This window comes from Amphibalanus amphitrite, unplaced genomic scaffold (genome assembly GCF_019059575.1).
Source record: "Amphibalanus amphitrite isolate SeventyFive unplaced genomic scaffold, NRLGWU_Aamphi_draft 002735F_arrow, whole genome shotgun sequence".
Taxonomy (NCBI): Eukaryota; Metazoa; Arthropoda; class Thecostraca; order Balanomorpha; family Balanidae; genus Amphibalanus; species Amphibalanus amphitrite.
In genome coordinates, this window is record NW_024884115.1 from 2,923 (window position 1) to 17,165 (window position 14,243).

At 47.0% G+C, this 14,243-nt stretch overlaps 1 protein-coding gene across 1 annotated transcript; it reads left to right on the forward strand.

Moving 5' to 3' along the window:
- Positions 1-1,516: 1,516 nt before the first annotated feature.
- Positions 1,517-12,009, forward strand: LOC122377331 (PDF receptor-like; the record flags this gene model as incomplete). The annotated part of the gene is made up of 7 exons (XM_043357265.1): positions 1,517-1,634; positions 2,254-2,323; positions 3,618-3,703; positions 7,218-7,401; positions 9,506-9,696; positions 10,967-11,126; positions 11,562-12,009. Coding segments are annotated over 6 exons (707 nt in total), but the record flags the coding sequence as incomplete, so codon positions are not given.
- Positions 12,010-14,243: the final 2,234 nt, after the last annotated feature.

A 14,243-nucleotide genomic window follows, 5' to 3' on the forward strand; every position in this document is an offset into this window, starting at 1 on the left:
ATAGGTACCTGTCTATAAAACATGAATAATTTGATGTTGTGAGCCTTGTGTCCAGATGAATGTTTGTGGTATTGGTGTTACAACAAGGAAATTGAAAATTTGTCATGCAGTTTAGGGAAGTTATACCTAGGTAATGTTCAAAATGTAGTGAAATGCCTTCATTTACTAAATCTCCACATTGAAGAGCTATATATTCTTTTGAAGGAAATTATTAGGTACCTATTTACATTAGAGCTAGGTAGGTAGTTACCTGCATGTTAGCATCTTTCAATGTTGTTCTTTATCAATCAAAATGAATGGAAAGTTAAAAAAAAATAAGTACCTACAAGTGATCAGATAGGATAGGTAGAGCAATTTTACAATTCATTTGACTTTCAGTTTCAGTTCTCATCAAGCCAATTAGGTTAGGTACCTACCAGCACCTCCATAATCGCTCCCCAAAATGCCCCCTGCCACGAACCTCTTATGAAGAGTTTATAGAAGTGCAGGCTGCAGATTTCCGGCCCATGCAGAGTTTTCAGTTCTTTGGCAATTCCTTAACTCCACTTGGAGCTCACAACCTTCTATTACCACACCATCACATCACAAAATATAATGTGAAAGTCCTTATACACTTTGCTTACACTGCACAAGACACACATCCACAGCACAGTACAGCAACTGAAGCGAGCTGTTCACTGTTACAATTCTCTTTCAAATTCAACTGACACCAATAGCTGGTTACCACGCAACGCGCTAGCAAATGGCGTCAGCTTGTCCCACGAATGGCGGTTGCTGTGGAAACCAGCTGACGAAACTTTACCAGAACCCATTTTCGAACAGGAGTTTTGTTAAGGCGCCCCAAGAATTTGTGCGCCGTTTTTCGAAACATGCCCACCACTTTCGCAGTTTTTCATCCTACATTTTACCTACACGGTGTCTCATGAGACACAATGTTAATCCAATGGGAACTGTCTCGTGGGTGTCTCATGGAGGAGATTTGTAGGAACTGTTTTTGAAGACACGTAAAGAAATGTAATGACCAAATACCGTTGACAGCTGATTGTACCGACCAATTGCTACCAGTTAGCTGTTTTTATAGTCATTTTTGTACAGAAAACACAAACTGAAATCTGTCTCGCGGCTACCCTTTTCGGCTCTTTCCTGTCTCCTACATTGTAGGCAAGTAGGAAGGTTTGTGCACCTCTGTCTCAATGCTTGGAAAACTGAATTAGTGCCCCAGAATGGAAGCCAACCATCCTGTGTTGTAGCACCGTCTGACAGCATTAATTGTCCTCACATACAGATCCTCACAAATCTGCTCCCTGCCGGAGCCTCTCTCAGTCTATTATTCATCTCACAGGGGGGTTGTTTTTGGTAAAGCGCCGCTGCTAAAAGGCTGGAATCGGCTTCACCGAGCCACTCAATCCCCTCGGAGTGGTTTGTTGACGTCGGACCTTGACACTGGAGTGCCAGTTCAACGTCAGTCACTTCAGTCCCTGACCAGTGACCGTGAACGAATTCCCTCCGCTTGCAGTGACTGTTTTCTCGCCGCGGTTCTACGACAAGTTTTACTACACGACCGGCTGGGGTGCGCCCGTTGTCATGACAACGGTGTGGGCGGTCGTCACTGGACTCAACTACGGTCACGTCAGGTAAGTGTGCATGGTAGATGGAAAGAGAGAGAGAGAGAGAGAGAGAGAGAGAGAGAGAGAGAGAGAGAGAGAGAGAGAGAGAGAGAGAGAGAGAGAGAGAGAGAGAGAGAGAGAGAGAGAGAGAGAGAGAGAGAGAAGACGAAGGGCAGGGGCAGAGAAGGAAAAAAGAATGGCAGAGGGGGAATTCCGAGAATTAATGACAGTGGGGAACAGTGGAAGCTTATGAGCTTTCAGCAAAGAAACTGCTAAAAAGGGAAAACTTCGAAAAGGAGCTGGACTGTGAAAAGAAACCAGCTAAGCGAAATTTGGAGCTGCTAAACGACACTTCCATACCTACATAGTTTAGCTTCAACAGCATCACACACATTGATTTTGCTGACAACGGAAGCAACATTAGTTGAATTGAGCATCAAAAGAGGAATGCCCATTCGTTTTAATGAGTTATTCCGTCGGTTTTATGTTCTCGGTTTCGCAATGGATCGATGCAGAAGTTCATTAAAGTTTCACCATTGCAGCATGAAGTCGATCGGTTTGCTGTGTTGTGAGACCGCATCGATTGTAGCTGGCTCGTTGACGCTGCGGTCGGTTGGTGACATTGGTGTCTGTCGGTTTGTTGCAGCTGCTGGTGGAATTATAACCTGACGAACCTGTACTGGATCCTAGAGGGGCCGCGCATTGCAGTCATGGTGGTAAGTATGCGATTGCGCTCAAAGGAATGGTCTAGTCTACGTGAATGCCGAAATCCAGATGGTTTCTTCTGGATGATGATTTCACTTTCGTATGAGTGATTTGGGACAGGCGCGTAACCACCACTGGGGACACTGGGGACCGGTGCCCAGTAACTTTTGGTTTACTGGGGACCGTCCCCAGTAAAACCGATGACCTCCTCAGTTTGCTTATATAGCCAAATATTGTCTCTAAATCGACGTGAAGAGTAATATGTAGTCAACGGAAGACAAAACAATGGATGTTTTGTTTACGGCCAACGCCCGGGTGGGCCCCTCAGCCAATTTCGCCATGGGGCTTAGGGGCTTTTTGGCCACACCAGATTATCTCGAAAGTAAGCAAGCTAGAAAGACGCGGTAAAAAGCAACAGAGAGCTCACTACAGTATCTTTCAAGAATTACCTATGTGATGTTTTATGAGGTCATCGCTGAGGTCACTGGAGGTCACTAAAGGTAAAATTTTCACGAACTTTTGTTCCCAATTTTGACAACTTTTCACAAATCGGCGCATAAGTCAGGAACCAATAGAGCTGCAGTGCTGCGGGAAAGCGCATTCGATAGCTGATTCAAATGCCTTTCTGAGTAATGCTCTCAGCTTTGACCTTGGGTCAACGGCTTAGCTTCCAGGCTAGCGTTTCATTAAAGCCGCTTTTGCCATTGGTGAAACTCGTTGGCTATTTTTCTGGCTGATATTTTTTCACGCCGGCGGATATTTTTCGCCTGATTGGTGAAACTGGTCAGCATTTTTTTCTTTAATAAAAAATTGCGTCAGGCGGCTATTTTTCTGTTGGTATAGCTGACCTCTGGTGACCTGACCATAGGTGACCTGGGGTAAAATTTTCACAGACGATGCGAAATTGAGGTATCATAACCTACTCCAAGTTTCGTGGCGGTGCTCGCTGCGATTTTCCTTACACGCGCAAAAAAAAAACTGGCAGGTCTGGCCAAAAACGCCCCCCTCCTCCTCACTCAGGCGAATGCTGATCCTGAAATATAATATTTGGTCTTCGCGGCCCTCCATGTGGTCCCCAGTAACTTCAGACTCGTGGTTACGCGCCTGATTTGGGATTTGTGTGGTATTTTTCTAGTCAATTAATTGATAGATGTACTGGTACAAAAACGGCACTAGTTGAAAAATGTTGTTGCTGAAAAGTGCTTTCATTTCAGAACATTCTATTTTAAGGTTATACGCTGGCAGTGTTTCTATGCTAGCTAAGAAGGTGTCGTGGAATGTTCACCCCCTTTTGTTTCTTTGCAGCTGAATGTCGCCTTTTTGGTGAACATCATCATAGTTCTTGTAACGAAGATGCGTCAGAGCAACTCGAGTGAAGCGCAACAAGTCAGGTAAGTTCCTACTGAATGTTTTTGTGTGTTTTCTTGCACCGGATAAGTGAGGCGAGCCCGATTTTCGAAGGTTTCTTGTTCTTTTGCATTTGCTTGTTTAATGCTACGCGGGAAACCAGCAATCTCGTTTGACGTTTACCTTAATTGAAGGTCGCTTAGAATTCAGCCAGGCACTTAATCACACTCGCGTGTTATCCAATTGGTTAAGCACTCACCACGCGTCGAATTCCCACGCTTAGAGCCGTCAAATTCCTCGCATCATTTTGTTTTCCAGAGAAGCTGTCGCTCTTAATTTATTGCTCGCTCGGTTCGCGCAAATGCAGTCGTCCTTCCACCGCGGCGCCGGCCGGAATTGACGGAACTGCGGGCGCCGCCCCGCAGTCTGTCGTGGCGCTGGTCGCCACCAGTGCCGCCTGAGCGAGGCCTTGTCGACAGCGACCTTGTCTGCACGTGTGAATATTTCATCAGCCACCTCCCGTATGCAGGCCCGTCATGTAGCGATGGGGCGTTTTGGACGAAATGGCTCACTCTGGTATGCCGGCCCGTTGTCCGGAGTACGGCTGAAAACTGCGAGGAGCGGCCGCAGATCAGAGCTGAGGTGATCGCCGCAGCGTGTATGGCTCGGCCGGCAGCCGCCCGCCGCCCAGAGCCGCTCCGAAAGCGGACCGGAAACGAGCCGTTGTCGGCGCACGTGCCTGCCGAACCGCTCCTTGGACGATCCACGGGCTCATATCTCGCCAAGGCCGCTAGGCGCATTACGCACTGCTATGCTCCAGTACCAAACGCCTGCATCAATGCGTTATGGAACCCCATTACCGATAAATCAAAACACACCGCAAGAATTAACACGGTTCAAGTCCACCTTAACGTAATGAGGCACATTACAATCGTGTGATCAAACGCCAACGCTACTGACTTTCTATTAAACAGTCAACGCTTGAGAAGGGAGCTTTCCGTTTGCATTTTCCACCATGATTTCCCCGTCCCATGGCAGCCTGAATTGGTATGCTGTGCCGCACGGCTCCAGTGTCATGCGGTACAGGATACTCTTCACAAAAGGATTGGGCCGGCAAATACCCGGGCTTTCCCGACGAAACGAGCTGGCCAGACCGCGGCCAGACCGAGATTACAGGGCAATCACAGTTTATTTACCAGCCACCGGTCAATACGCGGCGAGCTAAGTGGGCTGTTTGGAGAAGTTTGCTGGGAGGGCTGTTTTTATTGACGGCTGAGAGACCGCAAGGCGCAAAATGAAGTTGAGCAGGCAAGTAGGTAGGTAGTACACGCTTTGATAAACTTTCTGGAGCTAATTATCTGTTGAAAATTAGTGTGAATAGTTTGCTCATTAGTTTTCACCCGCAGACATGCTCATTGCTCAGATCATATAGCGAAGTGTAACTTGCATTTAACAACTTGCGAACGTTTTACCCTACCATCGCGGCACCCTGAACATTTTCCCCACAAACTCAAACGCTTCGTAAAGAAGATTCATTTAGTTGTATCAATGCGCCATCCATCTTTTGCATATTCAGGTTGTTATCATATCGACTTTCTCGCGAATTAACAAAATAAAATAAAAGACCGTTTGCTTGCCCTTGGTGCGCAGGGGAACCAATGAATTTCCCCAGCCAGCCACTTACAGCCGGTCACCGAATCGTTATTTTGTGAGGGCGCTGCTGGAGCAGTCAGCTCTGAACCGGGATCCCTGCTGTCAGCAGTCGTAGACACATGGCCTCAGGTGACCGGGAACGACCCCGTCTCACCCGTACACAGATGACCGCGAAGAAAACGGATCGGTGGTTTTATTTTGCTAAGCGAGATTGGGTCGGATCAAGGGCGTTGCTGACATTGATTTGGAAGCATGCGATGCGGACGCTGCTCGTAATTTTATCAGTTTGTTATTCTTGGAAGCGCCCTTTCGACGGAAAATTTAGATTTCCTTGGAGCAGGTGGTGATAGGTCTGATGTATAAATATGAAGTAAGATAATAGCAATTTGAAGATATATGTAGCTTGCCGTTGCGGTCAGTCCGTAAAACAGAGTTTGAACTGCCGATTACTTGTTAATCATTAGGCCTGAGGCAAGCGCTTTATGATAAAATGTAAAATTATAATCAAATAGAAATTTAATTCCATGTAGGTATGAATCGAACCGATTTACCATTATTGATCTATTCAATAAAAAGATGGCTGTAAAATGCCCGCTCCACCCTAACATCGATTTACGCCAGGGCAAATGCGGTTTGTATAGGGTATTCGCCATTTTGCCATACCAAAAGCGTGAATGGTGTTTTATTTCGACCATGTGTCACACAGCGCATGACATTTTTACGAAGTGTGATGAATGGTGTCATTTTCGTCAACACTCCCGTTCGTACTCGCGTGCTGGTTTGCAGCTCCGAACGACCGCTGCTCTAATAGGCAAGATGTACGCTTTAGTGTTAACATGTTGGTTGAGGGTATCCAAGCGGATGGGTTTCTATTGACGACAAGAATATTAACTTTTTCCGGCTGCGCAATACAGTTTTTGCCAGGTACAGCAATGTGGAGGGCTTGCGTGAAAGTATACGTTTAATATTTGTGGAAGCAGAAAAGCACGTGAATGAGCTATAGGTGCCATATTTGATGTGATGTGTTTTTTTTTGCTATAAAAAAAACGCAAGTTAAAGCACAACAGCCACTACCTATGTGGCGTCATTATCCCACGAAGCTCCTTGCGTCATACAGAAACTTCGTATCAGCCCTGGCCACCGGATGTTCGGTGCAGCGCAAAAGGTCAACTGATGGCCTTATACGAGTGTATAGCGAACAATGCGCCGCCGCTAAACTCATTAAAGCTTTCAGTGCAAGTGATTTAGAATGTGGTTAAGTGCTGGTGCACCATTTGAAATTCTGTAGAACCTTCGCCGCAGCGCAGAAACATACACTGACAAAGCGTTCATGCATGAGACAATAACAAGTCTAAATGGAGTTTTAGATGACGTCGGTATATGTGTTTCTGAGACGCCTAAGTAGCCAGTAGGTGCCATAAAACGTGTTCGTAAGTGCATTTGAAGTGTGTTCGTAAATGCTCCTGTCCTGACATCCTACAATGAGCGATTTGTTATGACGGAAGATTGCCGCTAAATAAATGAGAATATGGTTCGAACGGTCGATCAATGTTTGTTAGAGTAGTCACGTAAAACATTGTTTCAAACATACAGCGATATTAAATATAATTATAAAAACTTCATTGAAGCTGAACTTCTGACTCTTCCTAGGGCAAAATTATGCATTACCAAAGTACGGCACTGTAGAAAATCATAGGAATCGATTCGACTGACATACGTAATTATTGATCAAATATAAGCGAAACATCACATAGCAGCTCCGTTAGACAGCTCCTACTTTTAGAACCAATTTATCTACAGTAGGGCCAAAGACAGCAGTATCAATAAGCTGAAATCGCTTACCCTCATGCCTCTGAGATCACCGGGGTCACCCACTGACCTCTGCCGCCCCATGTATGTCCACAGGAAGGCGGTGAAGGCGGCCGTGGTGCTCCTGCCGCTGCTGGGGGTCAGCAACATCATCAACATGGTGGACGCGCCGCTGGGCCGCTCGGTGGCAGAGTTCGCCGTCTGGTCTTACCTGACTCACTTCCTCACATCCTTCCAGGGCTTCTTCGTCTCACTGCTCTACTGTTTCCTCAACGGAGAGGTGAGTCGCACCAGAAGGCACGTGAGCCGGTGAGCTGCCAAATGTCAGTAGCTATGACGAGCGGATTGGTACGCAGTGATGTGCTGGTCAATATTTGGTTGCGCGGTTAACCCGCGCCCCTTTGAGGTCTGGCAGGTTCCAGCTGGGGTCAATATGGGGAAGGAATGGTCGATGATGCTGCGTGGTGCAGGGTCAAGACTGGATCAGTTGGTAAATAATTTAAGCAAGCCTCTGAAATGCCGCTAAATATCTCGGTAATAAATGTTCATTCATTCAACCTCACTTACAACATCCAACTGGAGACTAACTCGAATCAAAATCTCGGGATAGTGCCCCTAACTCCCGCTCTCCCTGCCCTGCAACTGATTCGTATTCCTGGTGATACCGCTGGGTTGAGGCTATAGGACAGCCCGGCTTTGCTCGCCCAGCCCTGGATTTCCACAGGCGCCGCCAGCCGCGCCGTGCAGGCTCTGACATCGCTCTCTACCCCTGTCACGTCCCAGGGCTGGGGTCAGGTCACAGGTCACATGTCACCGACCCGCCTGACCTTTAGGGTGACGTTAAGTGGTGTCATCGTGGTAAAACAAATATCAAAATTAAAGCAATGATAACAGTGGTACTGGTTCCCATAGATCCCACTCGGCTGTGGTTGATATCAATTCCCGTCAGACAGCGACTCAGAGCGGGAGATGGAGGATCCCGGCGGTAAAAAACGCCCCGGATGGTCACAGAAGGCCGAGAGATGCCAGGATCAGACCGGCTTTCCAGGATTTGGCCCGTTGGATGGGATGGGCCTATTCGTGATAAGCTTCGTGATACCTCATGAAAACCTCGCCGGAAATGCAATGCTGGTCTATGGTTGGTACCTCCGGGAGGATAATGACTTGCGAGGCATTTGTACGCGATACTTGCTCTCCGCTGCATGATCCTGGCACCTCTCCGCTGCATGATGCAATAATGGCGCGCGTCGAGAACGGTGCACATGCGACCTTTGAAATAAGGTCCTCCGGTGATGATGCAACCAAAACAAGCCATCCAAACTTCTGTTTCTTTCTAAATATTGCATTTTCCGGTTTGTGTCTTTGCCACTCCCCGCAATACAAAAGCATTGCATTTTTACACAAATGTGATGCAAAACAAGGATTTTCTCACCAGAAACAACACAGATTATTTCCCTTTTTGGGACTTTCGAACCGCTTCCAAGCGGTTCAAGCTACAGTTCACTAGGCTTTGATGCAAAAAAACAGTGTAGTACGTGATGAAACGCGGAAGCAATCCGCTTTGCAACTGTGCCTTGTTCAGTGTCGTCAACCCACAATCTTGCTAGGCATAACGCATAGCTGTTTCTTAATGCTTCATCCCCTCGCGTTATCCAGCTGCTCCTATCCACCTATCCCGACCATCCGGAGCCTGCTGATATCGAACCACTCTCATCCCTCCCATTCCCCCGCCATTAGTCGTCCAAGGGCACCGTTTCCGGACCACTCTCCCCAACCCCTTCCCTCCTTCACAGAATGTGTAGTGGGTCCTCTCCCGAAATATCTCGGCACGCGCGCGACCCCGTATCCGATTAGAATGGACATCGGTCGGCCTCGGCCGCGGCGCCGGCTGAGCAGGCCAAGCCGATTCTATTTGGCTGATGAATGGGTGGCTTGTAGAGTAGGAGCAGCTCGTGTGCCACTGGCTATTTGCGAGTCAGTGTGACGGCTGTCCAGGATTTGTAAGAGTCCGTGTGTTGAATTGATGGCGCTGCTATTTTCATGGTAATTTCGTCTCGGAGAGCCTCCAAGTGGACTGCAAAGCAGTTTGTCGTTATTCTTTGGACAATGTGTCGATGAGGCATTTATAAAAGCTGTTGTTGGGCAGCCGTTATTAATTAATCGATTCTCGATTTAGCATCTGAGCTGATTTTACGTTTTCGAGGATACCTATTTGATACATGCGGAAACGCAAGCTGCGCTCATTCGTGCAATTTTATACCATCAAATCGTTTTATTGAGCTGATCGCAACTCTGCAGTGTTCGACACTACCCCCAACACCACCAGCGCTCCACATGCGCTCTAGCTTGCGCTCTAGCCAGCCCTCATCCTCCCCCTCCCGCAGGTGCGTCTGGCCATCAGTAAGATGATCTACGACTACTGCTCGCTGCGCACTGCGGACACCTACCGGCGCGGCTCGGGCTTCTCCAGCGTGTTCCTGACAACAGTCGCTGAGCCGGCTCGCGGTGAACCAGCTCGCTCATTGGTCACCTGTGGCTGTGTGCGCACCAAACCCTCTTCACCGGCCTGCCAGGGGTGAGTGAAGTGTTAGAGGGGAGGGGGGGGGCTGGAGGTCACGGAAACTTTGGGATATTGCATATAACACTGTATGTATACATTGCATAGGTGTAAATTGATGTAAATGATCGTCTTCTAACTTTCGAGCTTTTAAAATGTCGAGTGTTTCCAAATCATCTTAACTGAATTTATGGATAAATGGATTTCAAAGTTTCCGTGACCCGGATCAGCTTTGATCGTCTCTTATCTGCTCTGTCTGCTGTTTCTATAATGTTTATTGTTACTTGTTAGTTGGTAGTGCAAATGCTACTACGTGTTTTGCGAAATGTGAACATGGCCTTAAAAGCTCGGTTAGACATCCCGCTACAGCTTAATTGCTGCTCAGGTTTTTTGCGTCAGCATAAAGAAGATGCTAAACATTTTCTTAGTTCGTTCTATCTATTTCGATATGCATGACTTGATATAATTTTTGAAAACTTTTGCGTGGTACGTACCTATCTAAGACGTGCCTTGTTCTGCATGTTACTTCATCAGTTGACAATTTTGTCAGATGATTACAGCAAAATTGAAAGCAATGATGTGTACGAATTCACGCACGTTACAGTAACCCGGAAATGACGTAAATTCTGTTCTACCTCACTAAACTGTTCAAATTGCTATCTACCGACTCTCACGCGTTTTATTTCATGTTTTCTACTATAACTTCATCTAAGCCCGTTAGCCAGCGACACTAACTTCATTCACTCACGTACAGGAGCAGGAAAATAAAGATCACTACTTTTGTTTTTTAACTGAATTGTAACGGATGTAAATAGCTAACAAAAGCAATTTAGAATTTGCAAATGTACCATAGTGTGTGGAGTGTCTTGAAATTATAAACAACGCGGAGTACATTATTGTATAACGTTTTTGCACGAATGTTGCCAAGATCGAATGCCTATTTTACATGACTTGGTCCCGCTGACAATTTTGGAAATCAGTGTTTCATATTTGTACCCTCTACCCATCATGTTACTCATGCTAAGTGCATGTAGATGTTACTGATCGTATAGACCAGGCCCTGATGTGCTTACCGTTGTTAACTTATCATTACCATCATCAACGGTCAAGATTTTACCTTAGTTGCCGTGCACGTCATCGTCTAGCCCCATCCGCGGCGCGGGCCCGAATTCCGCTGCTCTAAATGTGCCCCAGGTAGTCGGGTCGCAGTCCCGCCGCTCTAAATGTGCCCCGGGTATAGTCGGGTCAGGTCACCGACCGTGTCTGAACGCTCCGTCCTGCTGTGTAGTGTCTGCCGAATGCTGCTGCCAAGCCCGCCGGCCGGGCGCGTGCACACCGAGATCTGAGAGGGCCAGCGCCAGCCCGACGGCGCGCCGCAGTTCGGTGACGTCCTAGCTAGAACTGCATGATCGTCCACTGTGTTAGCTGTGTCGGCTCGACCGGAGCAGGTGAGATCGACGGCGGTAGCCGGGAGATGGGGAGAGACGCTGTGTAAATACGTGATTTTTAGATTTACGAATGTACCGTTGATCGGTCGCCGTGTAAGCATTGTCTGGGCCAAAAGTCATGTTCCCAAGATGCCAAGGGTTCAGTTATGTGCATTAGAGTGTTGGATACCTTCATTAACAAGCAGGTCATGTGGATGGTATTGCATTGTAGCTGTATCTACCTCACATTCACTCCTCACTCCTGGCTTTTTTGCGGATATGTGGTGTCGACGAAATCAGCTTGAGCCAGCATCCGTCGGCAGGCGGTAGATCGGAATTAGCACTCTGGGCAGTCCCAGTGGGACTGCTCGCTCTCCCAGCGTGATGAGGTCAATCCCGCGTCGGCTCCCTCCCCCTCCTCGAGGTCGTGTTTTTACGCAGCGCTCTCCCCGGCAGGACTCAAGTCTGATCTCATCGTCACCTATCGCCGGTCAGTGGTAGCTGCAGTTGCGTCATTGGCCACCAGGGCGGCGCTGCCCGCTCGGGGTGCGGCAGCGCCCGGGGGAGACCGGGCGGCCAGGGCTTGCCTCGGACATGGATGAAGTATGCCTGGATAGGACACTCCCTATTCCCCAACACTAGCGCCGGCGACCAAGCGGCCGCCTTGGTGGCGGAGCTCCGAAACATCGGCGGCGAGTGCGCCGGCGGCCGCCGCACCGGCTTGCGTGCTAAAAACGCGGTATTGGAGGGCGAAATTAGCGAACTTTAAGCTCATAAGACACGATTTCAGAGACTTCACACATATTTTTAGTTCTTTCTTATAATTATTATGGCTCCATTTAGTCACTATCACATACGGAATCATTACCTGATGCCCATAAACTGAGCCGGTATTCTTGACTTGCCGATGCAATTTATCATCAAATATCATCGTTCCTCGGCAGTCAAACAAGTTCCTATTGATGATTTAATACAAATATCAACTTATTTTCATGTTATCGCATAAAACTTCACTTTATTCTAACATTGGCTCTTCGGCTGTAATCACGAACCCTCACTTGTCAGCAGAATTTAAGCAACTTCTTAAATCAAAACTGGGAAAATAATATTTTCATGACATTCCTCAATTCCTGTTCTACCAGGTTCACAAAATTTTCATCAAAATCGGCTACAGGTAAGTAATAAACGACAAAAGTATGCAAAAAGACACGCTCCGCCCATAGCCCGTAATGCTAAAATAGCGCCAGCGCCCTCGCCGTCGGGAAATCCGCCGCCGCCGCCGGGTGGTCGGAAAATCGGCGGAGTGTCCCATCCAGGAATACCTAATCCATGCCTCGGATGACCTGACGAACAGACTGAGCAGTGAGCCACTTATTCATAGAGACTCTCCTGGCGACACATCCATAATGTTCATTGTACTCATCGCAAACATGTACCATTCATGTGCTGAATCGTTTTTATTTATTGTATTTATGTCATACGTCATGTCGATGGCTTGTTCCGCCCTTCAGCGTTGACCGGTGGACTGAAGAGCATTACGCTGGCTTGTGCAATGTATATACTATGTATCTACAGTATACTATATGCCATACTAGATGTAGTCACATTGTTCGTCCAGTGTGTGCGGCTTGTGTAAGCTCACTGTCGCTTGTAATCACATGTGTGATGTTGTCAATATTTGTCGCCGTCGAAAAGTAGCCGAGTAGACGCTATTTTATCGCGACAGCCGCAAAATGAATCGACGTACTAACGTACTAAGTCTCGCTTCTCCTTCACATGTGTACGGGTATGAAAGGTGTCGTTCCTTTTTTGCTAATGCTTATTCAACGTTGAACGTGATTGTGAAGGAATTTTAACATTGGTCGTTAGTATGCTGGAAATATAACAGAATACATAACCGCAAAGTTATAAAGAAAGCCGGAATCAAGTATCACTGTCTTGCCATAAGCCAATAGTCTTAGTGAAATACGGTTTTGAGAGGGATCTAATGTTTCGTTTCAGTCTGACGTTGCGTTTTGTAGCACTTTTGACAGCTCTCTGACGATTAAACACGTTTCTGTCCGATTTATAATTTGTATGTGCTTATGATATGATTGCTAATGTGCACAAGCTTCATTGATTTTCTTCTTCTTTACTCCTTACTCGCATTTTTTATTTTGCGTAACCGTATGTTAAGTCACATGCGGTCCAGTGATTTAGAGCACCGAGCCAGCATTTGTCAAGTGTGACAGAGTTCAATTGGAGCTCATGAATCGCTGAGAAGTAGATCTGACATTTGTTAAGTGTAATCAATGGAAACTGAGACGTATTAATGGCTCGCCGATCCGACAATGTATTGTGTCCATGTGGCGACTTTCGACTCATGTTCGCTTTTCTTTCCCAAGCATTGCGTTCTTTGTCTTCGCAATGTGAAAGTGAGAGGTTCGGAAGGGTCATCTTGGTGTAATGCCGCTGTTTATTTTGATGGTGCTTTCTGTACACCTTTGTTTCATAATATAAGCAACGGAACCTGACAAAGAGAGTATTTGATGTAAATTTCTTCTTCTATGCTAGCTTACACAGTCGGAGCATTTATCATTTTTACAGAGTATAGGTGCCTGTACCATGTGTTTTCAATAGCACGTTACCATCACCTTTTTTACCCCTCGGTTGCTGAAATTTCTGCTCATCCCGTTCCACCCTCTCTAACTGCACGTTAGCCGTCCCGGATGCTAACACAGGATAAATCAGCAGTGTAAACAGAGACCGTCAGAAGGCGTGTGATCCGAATTACAAGTGGAGCCGAACAGCGCCTCGTGGGGGCTAAAAGGATTCCACAAACAAGCACCAGCGCCCGCGGGAGAGACGGTGCTGATTTCCGACACGTACTCGGCCTTGATTTTATCCTGAGATCTTGGAATGAGCAGCAATTGGGGCCTTGGGGTTCTGTGCAGGTTTGGTGATTAGTATTGCTTGTTACAAACGATACGTTATCCGCTGTTGTCAAGAAAATCCGATAGAAGAAGAAAATGCGGTGCATGTTTTTTTTTGTTTTTTTTTTCTGGCATGTCGAGGACAAATCAGATCTTCTTAATTGCCCGCATTTTGGCCTGTACAAATGCTGTGAAGTGTTAGGCAGACATTTTAGGGCCTTTATGC